This window comes from Myotis daubentonii, chromosome 15 (genome assembly GCF_963259705.1).
Source record: "Myotis daubentonii chromosome 15, mMyoDau2.1, whole genome shotgun sequence".
Taxonomy (NCBI): Eukaryota; Metazoa; Chordata; class Mammalia; order Chiroptera; family Vespertilionidae; genus Myotis; species Myotis daubentonii.
The window spans coordinates 45,163,778-45,182,244 of record NC_081854.1 but is presented as its reverse complement, the minus strand read 5'-3'; the positions used below and the strand labels follow the sequence as shown (position 1 = coordinate 45,182,244).

The following is an 18,467-nucleotide window of genomic DNA, read 5'->3' as shown; positions in this document are numbered from 1 at the left end:
AGCCCTAGCTGGTTTGGCTCAGTGAATAGAACATTGGTCTGAGGACTGAACTGTCGGTTCTCGGATAGATTCCCGTCAAGGGCATATGCCTGGGTTGTGGGCTCAATTCCCAGTAGGGGGTATGCAGGAGGCAGCTGATCAATGATTCTCATCATTGATGTTTTTCTCTCTCCCACTCCCTTTCTCTCTGAAATCAATAAAAATATTTTTAAAAATCTCCAAAGAGCTAAAAAAAAAAAAAGTACAAGTTGAAATGAGTGGGAGAAATTATCTTCTTAAAATGGAGTCTTAATCTAAAATGGTTGTAATTATTAGACTTAAGACTTAATTATTAATTTTAGTAGCATTTTAACTGTACCGACACAGATATGCACCTGTTTCAAAGATCAAGGAAGGTGTATATTGACGACTGTGGAACAATTTTCAGAATATATTGTTAAGAGGGAAAAACAGAACAGCATAATAGTGTATAATAGCCGAAACCGGTTTGGCTCAGTGGATAGAGCGTCGGCCTGCGGACTGAAAGGTCCCAGGTTCGATTCCGGTCAAGGGCATGTACCTGGGTTGCGGGCACATCCCCAGTAGGAGATGTGCAAGAGGCAGCTAATCGATGTTTCTCTCTCATCGATGTTTCTAACTCTCTATCTCTCTCCCTTCCTCTCTGTGAAAAATCAATAAAATATATATTAAAAAAAAATAGTGTATAATATAGGACATAATAGTATTAAGAGAAGAAGGGGCAGATTTATATATTAGATATCGTATATTAGGTATTAAGTATTTTATGTATATGCAGTTATGCTAGTATATGTGTGTATACATACATATATATCTCTAAGAAGATTTTTAAAACTCAAATTATAATTTCTGGAGAGGGAAATTGTGGGGGGGGTCAGTGGAAGGCAGGCTTAATTTGTATTGTATACCATTTTATACTGTTTGATCTTCTCTCATATGCCTATATTACTACATTGCATTGACTCTTAGATATAAATTATTGTAAAATATGCCATAATTTTTTTTGTTATCACGAGAAAAAAGAAACATTGCCAATTAAACTATGCCATAATGCTTTTTTTGTAAAGTAAAATGTGTATTTTATAGTATAAGCATATAATATAAACTATTATAATATAAAATGACACAATGCTTTTTTAAACATAGAAGTTATATTTTCCTTATTGAAGAGCTCCTTGAGACTTAACCATAAGTTTTTGTGATATCAGTTATGCATATATAAAAAGGAAAGTATAACTGACTTAAAGTGATTAAGGTATTCCTAAAACTTCTTCACATTCAAAGTTGGACTCTGAATCACTATTTTTTTCTTAATATATTTTTACTGATTTTAGAGAAGAAGGGAGAGAGAGATAGAAACATCAGTGCTAAAAGAGAATCATCAGTCAGCTGCCTCCTGCACACCCACGTACTAGAGACCAAGACCAAAACTCGGGCTCATGTGCCCTGACCCAAATCGGGTCATGACCTTCTGGTTCAGGGTCGATGCTCAACCACTGAGCCACACCAGCCAGGCTATGTTCTTAGCACTTTATTTACATTTAAAATTTTTCTTACTGTGATAAAATTTACATAACAAAATTTGCCATTTTAGCCATTTTTTGAAAATGTATTCTTGCATTTTCATATATATATATATATATAAAATTGATTTCAGAGAGGCAGGGAGAGAGAGATAGAAACATCAGTGATGAAAGAGAATCATTGATTGGCTGCCTCCCCACATGCCCCCTCCGGGGGATCAAGCCCGCAGCCCAGGCATGTGCCCTTGACCAGAATTGAACCTGGGACCCTTCAGTCCGCAGGCTGATGCTCTATCCACTGAGCCAAACCGGCTAGGGCTTTTTTTTAACCATTTTTAAGCGTACAATTCAGTGACCTTAAGAATATTTACAGTGTTGTGCATCCATCACCTCTCCATTTTCAGAACTTTTTCATCACCCATTAAAGAATAATTCCTTATTCCTCTCCTCTCCCAGCCCCTGGTTACTTCCATTCTACCGTCTGTCCCTATGAATTTGCCTATTCTGGGTACCTCATAAGTGGTATCATATATTTGTTCTTTTGTGTCTTTGTTATTTTACTTAGCATAATGTTTTCAAAATTCATCCATGTTGTAACATCAGAATTTCATTCCTCCTCAAGGCTAAATAATACTCCATTGAGTTTATCTGAATGAAACACCTCATTGAGTTTATCTATTTTTGGACGTTTGGGTTGTTTTCATATTTTGGCTCTTGTGAATAATGCTGCTATGAACACTGGTGTTCATGTTTCTGTTTGAGTCCCTGCTTCCAAATCTTTGAGAATATATTTTCATTACTATTCTTGCTTGGATTGGTTTGTTTGTGTTTGGTTTTTAAGTTTTTTTGTTTATTCTATATGAATTTAAGAAATAACTTTTTTCATTCCAGGTATAGACTATCAGTATTTTTATTGGATTATATAAAACTTAAAAATTTACTTAACAATCATCAATATTTTTATCATGTTAAATACTCTCATTCAAGAATATGGTATGGATTTCTTTGTTTAGGTCATCTTTTATGTCCTTTAAGGAGGACTTAAATTTTTTTCTTTTATAGGCCTAGCACATTTCTTGTTAAATTTATTAGATGTTTTATCTTTTGTATTGAATTTCTAATGAGGTCTAGTTTGTATATATGAAAGCTCTGTAACTGGTTGAGGTACATGTTGTTAATTGTGCCAGTAGGGGTGTGTTATTATATATGAGTGAGCTTGCTCCTATCTTGGAATTGACCTTCCAATTCTGGGCATATGTTTTCCCTTAAGCTGCCCAGATAGACAACCTCAGGAAATCTTTTTCAAAGTGGGCCCTGTTTTGCTCAAATGTACCTCGATGATTTAATTTCTCAGCAAGAAGACAGTTTCGTGGTGGGCACAGCCGAGGGGACAGTATTCCATTTTCAGCTGGTCTCTGTGACTTCCAACAGCAGCGAGAAGCAGTGGGTGCGGACAAAGCCATTCCAGCATCACACTCACGACGTGCGAACCGTGGCCCACAGCCCGACAGCACTGATATCTGGAGGTGGGTTCTGCTCTCAGCCAGCTGCTGCTTTACTCTGCCCAGCTCTGCTTGTTTTCATGCAGGACATTTTCTAATTCTGATGTCTTCTCCCTTCTCCCTCCCTCCCGCCCAGGCACTGACACCCACTTAGTCATTCGTCCTCTCATGGAGAAAGTGGAGGTAAAGAATTATGATGCTGCTCTCCGAAAAATCACTTTTCCCCATGTGAGTATCATCCCCTAACCCCCCACTATCCTCATTTTTCCATTCCCCTGTCCTACAACACTCTGAGCATAGCTCACACTTCTGAGCAAATCTGTAAGACTTCGGTGCTTTTTTTGTTACATACTGTGCTTAGCCATGTTACAGTTCTTAGCACACTTAATGTAATTGCTTGTTTAATTCTGTGTCAACCCTTTAGACTGAGCTGGAGAGTGGTAGGTATGCTTTTATTTACTAGTGTGTTCTTAGACCCTAGGACAGTGCCTGGAATATGGTATTATATGGGGAATATTTATCAGGCAGATGGATTTTAGCAGTAAAAAATGTGCTAAGATGCTGCTGCTGTATCTCGTACTGAGACAGTAGATGACCCCGACCTACTTGTCACTTTTCGATTCTTGGATACAGCGACGTCTCATTTCCTGTTCAAAAAAGAGACAGCTTCTCCTCTTCCAGTTTTCTCATCACTTGGATCTTTGGCGACTTGGATCTACAGTTGCAACAGGTAAGATGGGAGCAAGACTTTTCTAGGAAAAAAACTGAAGAGAGAAACCAAAAATTAGAATTGCAATTGATACTCTGCTTATGGAAAAATGGAAGTAGATTTTTCTGTGCCCATTGGAACTCATGGTTTCCCATCCACTAGATGGAGCAAAGGAGTTCTTCTGAGTGTTAGCTCTGTTAAAAGTGTACAGTTCTATATGGTAGAAAGGGTGGTGGTAGCAGGATGTAGTGGGTGTGAAGGTTGTGGAATCGTTTGCTCTGGCTTGATTGGGATCAAAATAGGATGTTGAAAAATGGCAGGATTTAATACTGGTTAGTGACATCCCTTCCAGGAGGTCACACGGATCTTACTAGGGTGACAGCCTAGTGGCCTTTTGTGTGACCTGTAAGGAAATGTTTAGGTTCTGTTGTTTTATATTCGACTATGTTTGTACTGGAATAAGTTTCCAAAATGAGCAAATGAAGTTGAGGCCACATGAACCACAAACTCCACTTTCACCCACCTACATGCCTGGCTGTGGTGTTGAGCTTCAGCAAATTAGTGATGTGCCATAGGCCATGGAGGGCACCCAAAGAGAAGAGAATGTTCACTGCTTTCCCCAGAAAATGGTAGGCTTATGAAGGTAGTTTCCTGATTTGTCATTGGCAGAGATTCCATTCTATCCAGGAATGACTTTTTAGAAGAAAAAATATATACAAATAACCTTTCTTTGAGGAGGAAAAACCTCAGGGAAATTTCTTGTTCCAGGAAAACATGGGGATACCCTTCCACTCTCTAAAGATGCAGATCATTTACTGCACCTCAAAACAAAGGTAAGGAAGTTTAACTGTATGTGTACAGTCTCTAAAATCCAGAGCATTTTCTTCTGCTGAATTTTGAGGATTACTTAGTTGACATCACTAACTGTATAAAATCTAAAATTATTTGAATGAAATACTATGTAAACAGAACTGGATTTCCCGTGATTATATGTTGGACATTTAGAATTTATTGGGTGGATGAATACAGGAAATTGGTTTTATTTTTTTGTATTATTATGAAAATAATATGCTTTTTAAAAAAAATTCAAATGGTACAAAAGAGTTTGCAATGAAAGATGAGCTCCCTTTTTTAAAATATTTTTTTATTAAATTCAGAGAGGAAGGTACAAACATCAACGATGAGAGAGATTCATTGATTGGCTGCCTCCTGTACGCCCCCTACTGGGGATTGAGCCCACAACCCGGGCATGTGCCCTCTACTGGAATCGAACCTGGGACCCTTCAATCCGCAGGCCAGCACTCTATCCACTAAACCAAACCAGCTAGGACTGAACTCCCTTCTTAAACCCAAATCTCTGGGCCTCGTCTCCAGAGATAATCACTGCCAATAGTTTCTTGTATATCCTTCCAGAAAAAAATTTCCACCCATTTGTGCATATGCCCTTTCTTTTTACAATAATGGGAATCTACTATGCAAACTTCTTTGTGTTCTTTAAAAAAACCTTTAATTACACAAATATTTGTGAATACAGTCTTACTGTAAAAAATTCAAGCAATATTGATAGTTTATTTCCTCATCCACTTCTTTAATTCTCTTCCCATTTCCTGAAATAATTGTTAATTGGTTAGCTGTAATATATCCTTCCAGATCTTCTTTGTGTGAGAGAGTATGTGGTACATACATATTTTCATACATTTAGATATGTTTCGTGAGTTTTTTGAAGTATATAAATGTTACACATTTTTCCTTTGTTCTGCAAATTTTTTCACTTACTATTTCTTAGAGGCCCCCCGTTTTATTTAATCCTCACCCCAGGATATGTTTTTATTAAAGTTTTTTTTTTAAGACAGAGAGGAAGAGATAGAGAAACAGAAACATAGATGTGAGAAACATTGATCATTTGCCTCCCATATGCACCCCAACAGGGGATCAAATCAAACCTGTACCCTGGGTATGTGCCCTGACTGGGAATCCAATCTGCAGCCTTTGGTGTTATAGGACATGCTCCGTTATAGGACAGGTCTTCTTAGAGATCTTTACAGTAGACTGTCCTAAAACAAATAAAATCAATGCTCCCAGTCACCTTGCCTCCAAAGCTTTCCTGCAGGAAGTGCCTCTCTGCTGGGGTTTCTAATGGTAGGGTTTAGTTCGAAGCTACCTGTGATGTACACAAGGGCTGAGATGACTAGTATTTAGCTCATTCATAGACCTCAGCTCTTGGAAACCAAAGCCACGCCATTTAGGTACTCTACTGCTGACATAATCATAGTGACACAGAGTATATAACTGTCAGGGTTATGTGTAGGTGTTTGTGGGCACGTCCAGAGTGACGGCAGCTTGGGGATTCATGTCACAGTGAACCTCGTTGTCTGAAGTTTTACTTGAACATTCATCTGATTCCTAACATTGCAGGGTCCCGAGAACATTATTTGCAGCTGTGTATCCCCATGTGGAAGTTGGATAGCATATTCCACAGCTTCTCGGTTTTTTCTCTGTCGGTTGAATTATGAACACAACAACATAAGCCTCCACAGGGTAAGTGATAACCCAGTGTCTGGTTGAACAAGAAGAAAATTCATAAGTGAATTTTGTGTGAAGTGGGAATGCACTGGATATGAATCCTTACTCAGTGAAAGGTATTTGGAGACAGCTGTTACAAAAAAAGTGTTTTATTTTTTCCACTTTGATTTGCTTTTGTTTTTGAAAGAGTAGGGAAATGCCAGAAAGTGGCAGTGAAGTTTAGGCTTTTGAAGAGATAAAGGAGGCAGGGATGTATAGATTACGTTAGACATGTCAGTGTCCCAGACCCTTCATCAGTTGGCTTCCTTTGACCAGCCGTGGGCCGAATCTGGCCCGTTCGGCTGTTCTATCCGGCCCGCGGAGCCGAAAGAGCAGAGGGTTCTCTTGCTCTCCCTTCCGCTCCTTCACCAGCAGCAGTGTTAACATGTATTCGTTCACACAAAAACTCCATCCATGCTTTTGTTCTGGCCCTCTGGTCCAGTTTAAGAACCCATTGTGGCCCTTGAGTCAAAAAGTTTGCCCACCCCTGCCTTAGATACAGGAAGCATTAATGTAACTTAAGGCTGGCTGTGATTATTATTGATGGCCTCTAGGTCTCACTTCTCTCTCTTACTGGTTTTTTACTACTGGTTCACCCCAAGGTTTCCAAAATGCCAGCGTTCCTTCGCTCTGCTGTTCAGATTTTGTTTTCTGAAGATTCAACAAAGCTCTTTGTGGCTTCAAATCAAGGGTCTCTGCATATCATTCGGCTGTTGGAAGGAAGCTTCAAGCACCTGCATACTTTTCAGGCTCAGTCAGGTAGGAATTTGGTAACTGGCCATAGGAGAGAGTTGTCAGCCTCTGATGTATCTATTTTTTCCTTTTAAACCTTATTCATTGTGGGGTATTCACTAATACTCTTCTCCACCCTGCAAGTACATTCACTCACATGTTTGCAATTTAAAGTAGGAGGAGATATCTGGCAAATAAAAACGTTGATGAGATGTGAAATATTCCTCACACCTACTCTTTTCTCACTGGGCTTTTGATTCCTTATTTGGGGCCAGAGAAGTTTCATCACCCCTAGAAGAGTTTTTGTTAGCAGGGCAACAAGAACGTTAAAATAATTTATAATCCTGACTACTGTTAATATGTTTGTATATTCCAGTGTGTGTGTAGATAGTATGCATTTTATAGACATGTTAATTTTTTGGTTGTTTTTATAAAGATGAACTTACACATACAGTTTCATTACCTGTCATATAAAGTTCATGACTGTTTTTCCCTGTTCTTTGAGAACATGAATGAGTATGCACGAATAAGTGATTCTGTAGTTAACTTGTTGAGTTAATTATTGAGGATTTAGTCACCCAGCTTAATTTAAGCTGGTAGTTTTCTTGGATACTTCCCATGGGCCTTTTCCCTTCTTCCTCACCCTGGATTATAGCAGCTTCACTGTCATTTAGACTCCATTCAGCGTGGAAAGTCAACTCTTTTTTTTCTTTAATATTTTTATTGATTTTTTAGAGAGAGAGGGAGAGAGAAAGAAAAACATTGATGTAAAAGTGAAACATCGATCGGCTACCTACTGCATGCCCCCTACCAGGGATCAAGTCTGCAATCTGGGCATGTGCCCTGACCGGGAATCAAACCAGCCATCACTTGGTGCACAGGACAACGCTCAACCAACTGAGCCACACCGGCCAGGACAAAAGTCAACTCTTTTAACTTAAACTCTCACTGTTCATAAGCTGCTTCAGAAGCATGCAGGAAAAGAAACCCATAAGATAGTAATCAGATAAAGTAAACTGCCAGTTTTTATTGAGTACCTGTATGTTTTTATTATAAAACTTAGACTCTTTATCTTGCATTTAGCATCCCTTAAAATTAGGCTCTGCATCATACACACACTTTTATTCTCTCTCATCTCACTTCCCCCTTAGAGTCAAGCTGGTTTCTTCACAGCCTTCAAACCTGTGTATTTCAGTTCTTGTTACTTAGCTCACGTTGTTCTTCGTCTTTTTCTACCTACCTCACCCATCCTTTAGCATCTGGCTTATGCCTTGCTTTAGAGCTTTTTCATCGTTTGGGGGTGTTGTAGCAGCATGTATTTTGGCAGATAGCATCACTGTCTGATTTTTATCCCACATGAGTCTTTATGTTGCCAGATTGGTTTAAAATCTTTTGATGACAAAGATGGCTCATATGTGCCCATGCTCCCTTAGTGCTAAATATATAGCAAGCAGCTCAAGAAATTTAAGATATGCTTCAAGCCTATTGAATTGGCTATTTGTCCCTAACTTTGATTAAAAACTATTTGGTAGAGTCCTAGCCAGTTTGGCTTAGTGGATAGAGCGTCGGCCTGTGGACTGAAGGGTCCTGGGTTCATTTCTGGTCAAGGGCACATGCTTAGGTTGCAGGCTCAATCCCTAGTGGGGGGTGTGCAGGAGGCAGCTGATGAATGATTATCTCTCATCACTGATGTGTCTATCTTTCTCCCTCTCCTTTCCTCTCTGAAATCAATAAAAAAACATTTTAAAAAAACTACTTGGTAGAGAAGGATTTTAAAACAAAGTTTCCTATGGTAGGCAGTGTCTCATTCAGGCCTGATCAAGTGATGCCTTCATGTTTATCTCTCAGGCTCCTCTTTATATGAAGAGTGGTTATTAAGTGAATATAGATTAACTTATCTAGAACTTATTTGCAGAATTATCAAGAAATTATCCTAATCCCCAGCCTATATGGCTCAATGGTTGAGTGTCCACCTATGAACCAGGAGATCATGGTTCGATTCTGGTCAGGGCACATGCCCAGGTTGTGGGCTCAATCCCCAGTGTGGGATGTGCAGGAGGCAGCCGATCAGTGATTTTTCTCTCATCATTGATGTTTCTATCTTTTTCTTCCTCTCTCTGAAATCAATAAAAATGTATTTTTAAAAAAGAAATCCCATTAGCAATTTCAAACTGAGGGTCTTACTGGCTTTTGCCATCATCAAAGCAGGGCTGCCTGTGGACATTAAATTCAGACTTAACTGTTGTTCTGTCCTCACAGGGACAGTGGAATCCATGTGTCTTTTGGCAGTCAGTCCAGATGGGAATTGGTTAGCTGCATCTGGCACCAGTGCTGGAGTCCATGTGTACAATGTGAAACGTCTAAAGGTGAGCTTTGGGTTTAGTAGCAGCAAACAAAAGAAGTTAGCCCTGCAGTTTTAAGACTCACTGATATGACCTGGAAAATTACTAGGCTTTTTTTTTTAAAACAAGAAGTTTCCCTGTTTTACTTGTTTGGAATCTAAAAGCTATAATCTACCATATTAAAATGAGTCAGTGGGAAGCCAGTCGTGCACAGAAATTTGAAATTAAGGATTTATGGGTGATGAGTCAACATCTAGGTTATTTCTGTATTTTGGAGAGGAAATTTTTTATTTACCAAGGTGAATAGTCACAGGTAGTAACAATTTCGTTTTAATAGTTTGCCCTGTAATCTCAAGGTATGTTTTAAATTAAACAGAACCAGAAATTTAACAAAGGAATAGCAGGAAAACATTTTTCATGAATCAGCAGTGATATTGTCGTTCACTCATTGAAGCACTAGTGGTCCCTTACAAATCTTCATCATAAAAGTCAGATAAGAACCACCCAAAACTTGGGATAAGCATTAAGTTTATAGAACAACTAGAGGCCCAGTGCATGAAATTTGTACACGGGTGTGGTCCCTAGGCCTGGCCAATGATTGAAGCTGACCTCTGGGCCCTGGGCAGCACCTGGCCCCTGCGTGCCCCCCTCTGCCTGAGTCACAGTGCCGAGTTCCCATGTGGAAATGTGGTGAGCGTGGCTGGATGCCATGGGCTGGGGCACAGTGTGGGCCTCTGGGCTGCCCAGCAGCACCGCATGGAAGCCAGGCGAGCAGCATGCTCTCTCCAGGCCAGCCTCACAGAGCAGCTCCTGCGCTAACCCATGGGGAGCCCGACCGGCCTCTGCGGGTGTGGGGCGGGCTCCTCGTGGGCACCTGACACCTGAGTGCATGGGTTTCCCCAGCATGCGAGTCCTGGTGTCCTGGTGCCCTGGTGGAGGGTAGCAGGGGGAGTGAGAGTGAGCTGGCGGATACCCCGCATTCTCACCTTTGTCCCTGTCACCACCCACCCCCAGTTCCCCAGCACAGCCCAGCCCCAATCAGGCGATCAGGGCCTGCCGGCGGCTACTCACCATCTGTAGGGCAATTGGTCAGGGTCGGGGCCTTCCCCCACGGCCCACCCCCTCACATTTAAGACTGTCCTGTAGTGGTGCACACGCCTTGCAATTGTACGTAAATGTCCGTGCCTAGGCATTGATTTCCTTCTTTCTTTTTTTTTTCTTTTTTTTTTATTTTTTTTTATTTTTTTTTTAAATTAAATCTTTATTGTTCATATTATTACATTTGTTCCTTTTTTTTCCCCCCCATAACTCCCCTCCTCCCAGTTCCCGCCCTACCCTCCGCCCTCACTCCCCACCCACTGTCCTCATCCATAGGTGCATGATTTTTGTCCAGTCTCTTCCCACATCTCCCACACCCCTTTCCCCCCCAAGAATAGTCAGTCCATTCCCTTTCTATGTCCCTGATTCTATTATAATCAACAGTTCATTCTGTTCATCAGATTATTTATTCACTTGATTCTTAGATTCACTTGTTGATAGATGCATATTTGTTGTTCATAATTTGTATCTTTACCTTTTTCTTCCTCTTCCTCTTCTTAAAGGATACCTTTCAGCATTTCATATAATCCTGGTTTGGTGGTGATGAACTCCTTTAGCTTTTCCTTATCTGTGAAGCTCTTTATCTGACCTTCAATTCTGAATGATAGCTTTGCTGGATAAAGTAATCTTGGTTGTAGGTTCTTGGTAGTCATCACTTTGAATATTTCTTGCCACTCCCTTCTGGCCTGCAAAGTTTCTGTTGAGAAATCAGCTGACAGTCGTATGGGTATTCCCTTGTAGGTAACTGAGTTTCTTTCTCTTGCTGTTTTTAAGATTCTCTCTTTATCTTTTGCTCTTGGCATTTTAATTATGATGTGTCTTGGTGTGGTCCTCTTTGGATTCCTTTTGTTTGGGGTTCTCCGCGCTTCTTGGACCTGTAAGTCCATTTCTTTCACCAGGTGGGGGAAGTTTTCTGTCATTATTTCTTCAAATAGGTTTTCAATATCTTGCTCTCTCTCATCTTCTGGCACCCCTATAATTCTGATGTTGGTACGCTTGAAGCTGTCCCAGAGGCTCCTTACACTATCCTCGCATTTTTGGATTCTTTTTTCATTTTGCTTTTCCGGTTGGATGTTTTTTGCTTCCTCGCATTTCAAATCATTGACTTGATTCTTGCGCTCCTCTGGTCTGCTGTCGGGCGTCTGTATAATATTCGTTATTTCAGTCCGTGTGTGCTTAATTTCTAGTTGGTTCCCCAATATAAGATCGAGGGTCTTATTAGTTTTCGTGTAGATCTCATTAAGTTTATCGGCAGCTTCTAAACAGTTCTTGAGAGACCTTAAAAGTGTGGTTCTGAACTCTATTTCTTCCATTGACAATTTTGTCCTGTTTCTTTGTCTCCGCATTTTGTTATGCTTCCTTGGTGCACCCCCTAGTGGTCTTTGTTCGCAGTCTTATAGATAAATCTTGATTGCTGTAGCTAATTCCAGGGAGGGTTTGACCTCCAGGCCAAGTGGCTATGAGATTCAGCTGTGTCAGCAGTGAGAGAACTTCTGTCCTCTAGGGAGGTGCTAATCTAGCCTTTGCCTGAGGCTATCTGGCAAATGCCTCTGTGCAGGGCTTGGGCAGGGCGGGTCGAACAGGATCAACAGCGTGGGCCGGAGAGAGCAGTTATGGCGGCTCTCAGTCCTGTCCCAAGGGGCTCTGCCTCTCTGAGTCCCAGCACCCGCTGCAAAGCTCGGAGAGAAAGCTGCACTCGCTCTGACCGAAGCCAGACAGTCCCGCTTCTCCCGCCTGAGTCTGGGTCCCTAAAGACTCGCCCGGATCTGGAGCTCAGAGTCTGCGACTCCCTCCCGATTGAAAACAACAACCACGCCCTCCGCCGCCAGCCCGCTCCGCGCACTCCGCACCTCAGAATTTGACTTCACCACTGCGCCTCCTCTGAGTGTCCGTATGCGTTTCTCTTTCCTCCTAGTTGTAGGACTTCCACTCAGCCAGCGCCCCTGTGGTTCTGGGTGATGTCCCTTCCGTTTTTTGGTTTCACTTTTGAAGTAGTTGTTCAAAGCAGCAAACTCCGGCGTTAACCTATGCCGCCATCTTGGTTCTCTCCGATTTCCTTCTTTTTTGTTGTTAATTCTTACAGAGGATATTTTTCCATTGCTTTCCCAAGGGAGTAGAAGGAGAGAGAAACATCAATGTGAGAGAGACACATCAACTGGTTGCCTCCCACACTCGCCCCAACTTGGGCTGAGGATCAAACCTGCAACCCAGATTCTCTTGATTGGGACTCGAACCCGCGACCCTTCTGTGCATGGGCCGATGCTCTAACCACTGCCCAGGGCAGCATTGATTTTTTAAATCCAGCGTGGATATGTAGATTCCCTGTTTAATGACATGTTTATGATCAGTTTACGTTGATATCAAGCCAGCAGGGAAAGCTTTACTTTGCAAATGTTGTCAGTTTTGTAAGCAGTTAAACATGGTGTTTTTTTTAATGAGATTAAATTGTACTGTTTGGAGAAATGCCTGTCATGGGAACTTCCATAGGACCCTTTGAGTTCCAAGGAATGCTGTTTAAAAACAACTGACTTAGACCATCCCGTCTTTCCTGGGTGCCGGTATCACATAGAGTTGCCTTTTGTTTCTGCTTCTTCCCAGCTTCACTGCACGGTTCCTGCTTACAATTTCCCTGTGACTGCTCTGGCCATAGCCCCCAAAACCAACAACCTGGTCATCGCTCATTCTGACCAGCAGGTGAGAGATTCTGGTGCTTTCCAATTCCTTTTTGCTGCTTGGTGACTTAGAAGCTGAGATGATAATTTTGGAAGACTTTTTCTTTGAAAGTGCTGGATGATATAAAGGTCCTTTTAGACTGGAGAGAACATTGACTCTGGTGTTAGAGAGTTGAAAGTGACTAAAAAATAATATAATTAACCTTCACTTTTGCAGGTGAGGAAATCGGGTACCTAATATCAGCCAAAATTAGTGCTTAGCTTACTGCTTTTTCCCATACTAAGTTGTGAGAAGATTGTCATTTTAAAAAGATCTATAAAATACCTGAGCTATAGAACATACTCTGAAATTATCCTGACTTCATCTGAAAATCTTTCCTCACTGGAAAGATTTAAATGTGATCCGTGAAGCACATTTAAGTAGACTTCCAGGCAAATGGTGTGTACTACTTTGATTAGTAGTTTTTACACTCACACATGCACACACATATACATTCTAGCCAAAAAAAAAAAAATGAAATCTCTCTTTTCAGTTTCATAGATCTGTGTCCTTAACCAAAGACTGAAAGATTAGTGAAGCCACCTCCTTTGTCACATATAAGGACCATGTCCACCTGATTCCTTTTACTGGCAGTTGGTCCCATAAGTTCTTCAGTCATTAAAACTGGTGGGAGAGGTTTATGTACCTGGTAGATTAGCAAAGATCAATAAAGGTGATAATACACATGGTGTGAGTATAGGGAAACAGCACTTCATACATTGCTGAAATTAGTATGACTTCTTTAGAGAACATTTTGGCAATATCTATAAAAAATTTTAATGCACATAATCTTTGATTTGAAGTTCCCATTCTAAAAGTTCTTCCTACAGATAATATGATTTCAGTTGTACAGAAGGACATTGATACAGAGATAATCATTGCAGCCTTGTTTGTTGTAGCCAAAGATTAGAAATAATCTAAATGTCTATTAAACAGACTAGATAAGTAAATCATGTACATCCAAAAAGTGAGTGTTCTTCAAAGGGGCTTTGCAAAGGGGCATGAGTGACTTATATTGATGTGAGTCATTGTGGGTCTTGTATGCATAAAATATCTGAAAAGATGTTAACAAGAAAAATAGCAGGCTACTTTTGTCTTGGGGAGAAGAGATGTAAAGATTACAGGGTGACTTTTCATTATAAACCTTTCTATTCTGTTTAATTATTTAGTCTGTAATTTACCTTAAATTTTTTTTATTAAAAAAAGAGTGAGAAAGCATAAGGCTGAACATGGCATATTCAAGATTTATATAGATATTTTCTGGTCTTTCTGGATATGAGCCAGCATTCCTTCCATATAATATTCTTCCTCAGATATTTGAATATAGCATCCCAGACAAACAGTATACAGAGTGGAGCCGGACCATCCAGAAGCAGGGGTTTCATTACCTTTGGCTCCAAAGGGATACGCCCATCACACACATCAGTTTTCATCCCAAGAGACCAATGCACATTCTTCTCCACGATGCCTACATGTTCTGCATCATCGACAAGTCGTTGGTGAGTTCTTTGCCTCTTCACCCTTGCGCTCACCGAATCTTCTTTACTTAAGAAACAGCAAGTTCTAAAAGCAAAAGGTACAATAAATTAGAGGAAGGAGAATCAGAATAAAGTTTTCCTGCTATATTCTTTGGAGGAGAGAAACCTTTAGTTTTGCAGATTCCTTATTTTTGTTCCCACATTCTTTAGGCTCCCAGGGAAGGAGTGGGCCTTTGTGTACTGGTTTTTGCTAATTTAACCACTTCTTTGTTTTGCCCACATAAACTTAAGTGGGAAAGTGATTAGGTCAGTATTCAGAAAGTGACCCTCATTGGAAGGAAAACCATTGATTTGGCTAAATCACTTCCACCTTTGTACCCTGAGTGTCTGAATAATGTGGTTTCATCAAAGGAGATACAGACTGTGGTTTGGACCACATATGTCCCTAGGCTGTATGTACTCAGACACTGTCTGCAGGCTTGAGGAGTTGGTGTTAAGATCTTAAAAAAAAAAGTCCAGCTATGATTTAGGTGGGCATTTTTTTCAGTTCTAGATTCCATCCTCTGCGAGCTGTTGTTTTGATTCACTGCAAATGTATGTCTTTTCTGAGCAGGCACTTTCTTTCCTGGGAGCACAGAACTGTGGCCATGCCTGCAATGCACTTTGGGCTTAGATTACAAGCAACACACACAGTGTTGTATATCTGAGGGTGGGGGTGGAAGGAACATGGAGAAAGCAGCAGATGGCTCTCAAGGAGGGTGCGTGGTGGTGTGTCACTGGAACTCTTCTCATGGGCCCTGCGTCCTCTGGGTGTGGGAAGTAGAGCTGGCTGACAAGTGCCTTCTGCAATTTGAGTGATACAGGAAGGGCCTCTCCCACTCGCTTGCCTCTTTGTAACTCAGTCCAGATCGGCCCATATTTTTTTCCCAGGCATTGGTGATAAGTCCATCACTTCCTGTTGCGGGCAGAGCTATTTCCCAAAGAAGTCAGTGATGAAATATCACTTGCTTGGCCAGAGGCCATCTCTTGAGGTGTCAGTGACATCAGTGGAGGTGGTTGTGTTGCTGTTTCTCCTGGGGAGAACTTTAGTCACTGGGCCAGCCCATGACCTGGTTGGGGGTAGTGTAGAAAGCAGAACCTTCATGGGCTAAGCTCCTGCTGCACATGCCAGTTTATTCCTGTCGCTCAGTGTTACTGACAAGACTGGCGGAAGCCCCAGCTGGGCTCTTTGATCTTGCCGGCAGAGTACCAAGCTCCTTTCGCCTCATACGCCCCCCCCTACAGTACAGCAGGAAGAGTGACTACAGCTGTCTTCCTGAAGTGAGGAGAGTCAGGGAGGAAGAAAATGTATATGATGGTTGGGAGATAGTGTTTGCCTGAAATCACTATGGTCCATTGTTCTGTATAAGCCCAATAAAAACGACTTAAACAGTGTATCTTTGTCTTTTAGCCTCTTCCAAATGACAAAACCTTGCTGTACAATCCACTTCCTCCCACAAATGAATCAGATGTCATCAGGAGGCGCACAGCCCATGCCTTTAAAATTTCTAAGAGATATAAGGTAAAGCATCTGGTATAACATTCCTTGTGATATTATCCAAATGTAACAAGCTGTCAAAATGTCACCTTCATTTTTCATGCAGAGGACCTCATTTGGGGAGACAAGTAACTTTCTGAGGATGTGTGTTCCTTATGTCTGTTTCATTGTTCTTGCTTTAATAGATTAGAGGCACATCACACTTAACCAAAATGAAATACATAGGTAGTGCTGAATAAGGTTGGAGCTGAGGTGGGGTCTTTGTGGTAAAGCTGGCCTTTAAATTTGACCTCTAGTTGGAGAATGTTCCATAAGATAATTTACAGCAAATGGAAGTCATTGACTATTATGACTTTCTTTTCTGGGCTAGGCTTTTCACTGTATAGAAAACATATCATTGAACCTATGATATTACATCTGTTTGTGCCACTTTAGAAGTTCCATATTTATGCCTCTCCGATGGGGTTCCATGGCTGCCCTGAAGCATTTTCTTAGGGGCCTGCATGCATTTTTTTTTAAGGGGAGGAAGGTCTGTGAATTATTCAAGCATGATTAGCTTCTTATGCATTTGTAACTTGTCGTTTGTCAAGAATTTGGGCTCCAAACCCTCAGTTTTAACACTGATTCTAACAAATTAGATTTTCTGTACAGAGAAACATGAAAAACCTTGCTGAAATCTTTTGAGTGAACTCAGTTAAAAGTTTCCAGCCTTTTCATCCATTTTGAGTCCTAGGGCAGGAAGGGCTGTCAGAGATTTACATCCCTCTAGTCTTGAACTAGATTAACCGTTTAGCTCTAGGTCCTCTGTTTAGGACTAGGCGTGAGTGGAGCCTAACTCCTGCTAGAGTCATTCTCATCTCTCCACAGCCTCTACTATTCATGGATCTTTTGGATGAAAGAACACTGGTGGCAGTAGAAAGGCCCCTGGATGACATCATCGCTCAACTCCCACCACCCATCAAAAAGAAGAAATTTGGGACCTAAAACAGGGCACTGTCTGTGTCCTCCCTTGAACTGTTCTACCCTAGGTGTTTTCACAAATCATGTTAATAAAAAAATGTTATTCTTTAGAATTAGAGTCATTATAAATGTTATCATTCATATATTTTTATTGATATCGGAGAGGAAGGAAAGGGAGAGAGAGAGAGAAACATCAATGGTGAGAGAGAATCATTGATCGGCTGCCTCCTGCACACCCCCTACTGTGAATCAAGCCCACAACCCAGGCATGTGCCCTGACCAGGAATCGAACCGGGACCTCCTGGTTCATAAGTGACGCTCAACCACTGAGCCACACTGGTCAGGGATAAATGTTACCATTCAAAGTAATGGGCAGTAATTTCCCTTCATTGAATGAGAGTAAAAGAAAACACCAAGGTATTTGTACTTGGGATAATGTTCTGTGTAGCTACAAATTCATGCAGCTTTTTCAGAGTCTCGTTTGTGCTTTCAGACCATAATCTCTGGGAGAAAAAATATTAACTTGTCTTCCCTAACACATGCCTGAGGCTTTAGAGTGCTGATGACCTTCACTGTCTGCCAGCCTCCAGCCGGCAGCCCATGCTGAAGTGTGGGGCCTGCCCAACATTGCCCTGGAGGCCAGGGAGCTCTGCTTGCTTATCCAAGATAGCCTGTCTACCATTGGCAATCATCAGCCCGTGTTTCAAGGGAGAATTTTAATGGCAGTGCTCCATCTGAAAAGCAGAAGCCTTTGGTTGCCGGGTATTAATTTTATTATTTAAAAGGAAAAAACTGGGGCCGAAACCGGTTTGGCTCAGTGGATAGAGCGTCGGCCTGCGGACTGAGGGGTCCCAGGTTCGATTCCGGTCAAGGGCATGTAACTGGGTTGCGGGCACATCCCCAGTGGGAGATGTGCAGGAGGCGGCTGATCGATGTTTCTCTCTCATCGATGTTTCTAACTATCTCTCTCCCTTCCTCTCTGTAAAAAATCAATAAAATATATTAAAAAAAAATAAAAAAAATAAAAGGAAAAAACTGGGCTTTGGAGTATCAGTCCCATTAACTCTCTTTTCACTTGTTAGTTAATATGCCAGTTTCAGAGGTTCAGGAAACATTGGGCACTTTGTTAAGCAGTAGGAGTGGAAGTGGGAATCAGAAAGCCTGTCATATATTTCACCTTTTCTGTCCTTGTCTACTGTCTTTGACATTGTTATTCCTGTGGGTGTTGACTGACTAGTTTTAATGTGATCTTTTAAATGAGAAAGTGAAGAACTATACTTAACCTGAACTGAGC

The 18,467-nt window shown here is 41.2% G+C and overlaps 1 protein-coding gene across 10 annotated transcripts in view; it reads left to right on the top strand.

Annotated features, from left to right (window-relative positions):
• Positions 1-17,302, top strand: part of UTP4 (UTP4 small subunit processome component) — a 30,915-nt gene extending 13,613 nt beyond the window's left edge. For 4 of the 10 annotated variants that reach the window (XM_059667638.1, XM_059667639.1, XM_059667640.1 and 1 more), the window contains exons 7-17: positions 2,896-3,067; positions 3,180-3,271; positions 3,677-3,773; positions 4,488-4,585; positions 6,168-6,290; positions 6,917-7,073; positions 9,306-9,412; positions 13,085-13,180; positions 14,512-14,697; positions 16,127-16,237; positions 17,081-17,302. In XM_059667638.1, the coding sequence (XP_059523621.1) occupies positions 2,896-3,067; positions 3,180-3,271; positions 3,677-3,773; positions 4,488-4,585; positions 6,168-6,290; positions 6,917-7,073; positions 9,306-9,412; positions 13,085-13,180; positions 14,512-14,697; positions 16,127-16,237; positions 17,081-17,197 (1,356 nt within the window). In that variant the 3' untranslated portion in view covers positions 17,198-17,302. The remainder of the gene's footprint in view (positions 1-2,895; positions 3,068-3,179; positions 3,272-3,676; positions 3,774-4,487; positions 4,586-6,167; positions 6,291-6,916; positions 7,074-9,305; positions 9,413-13,084; positions 13,181-14,511; positions 14,698-16,126; positions 16,238-17,080) is intronic. The other 6 variants (XM_059667647.1, XM_059667637.1, XM_059667642.1 and 3 more) reach the window with 5 other exon arrangements.
• Positions 17,303-18,467: the final 1,165 nt, after the last annotated feature.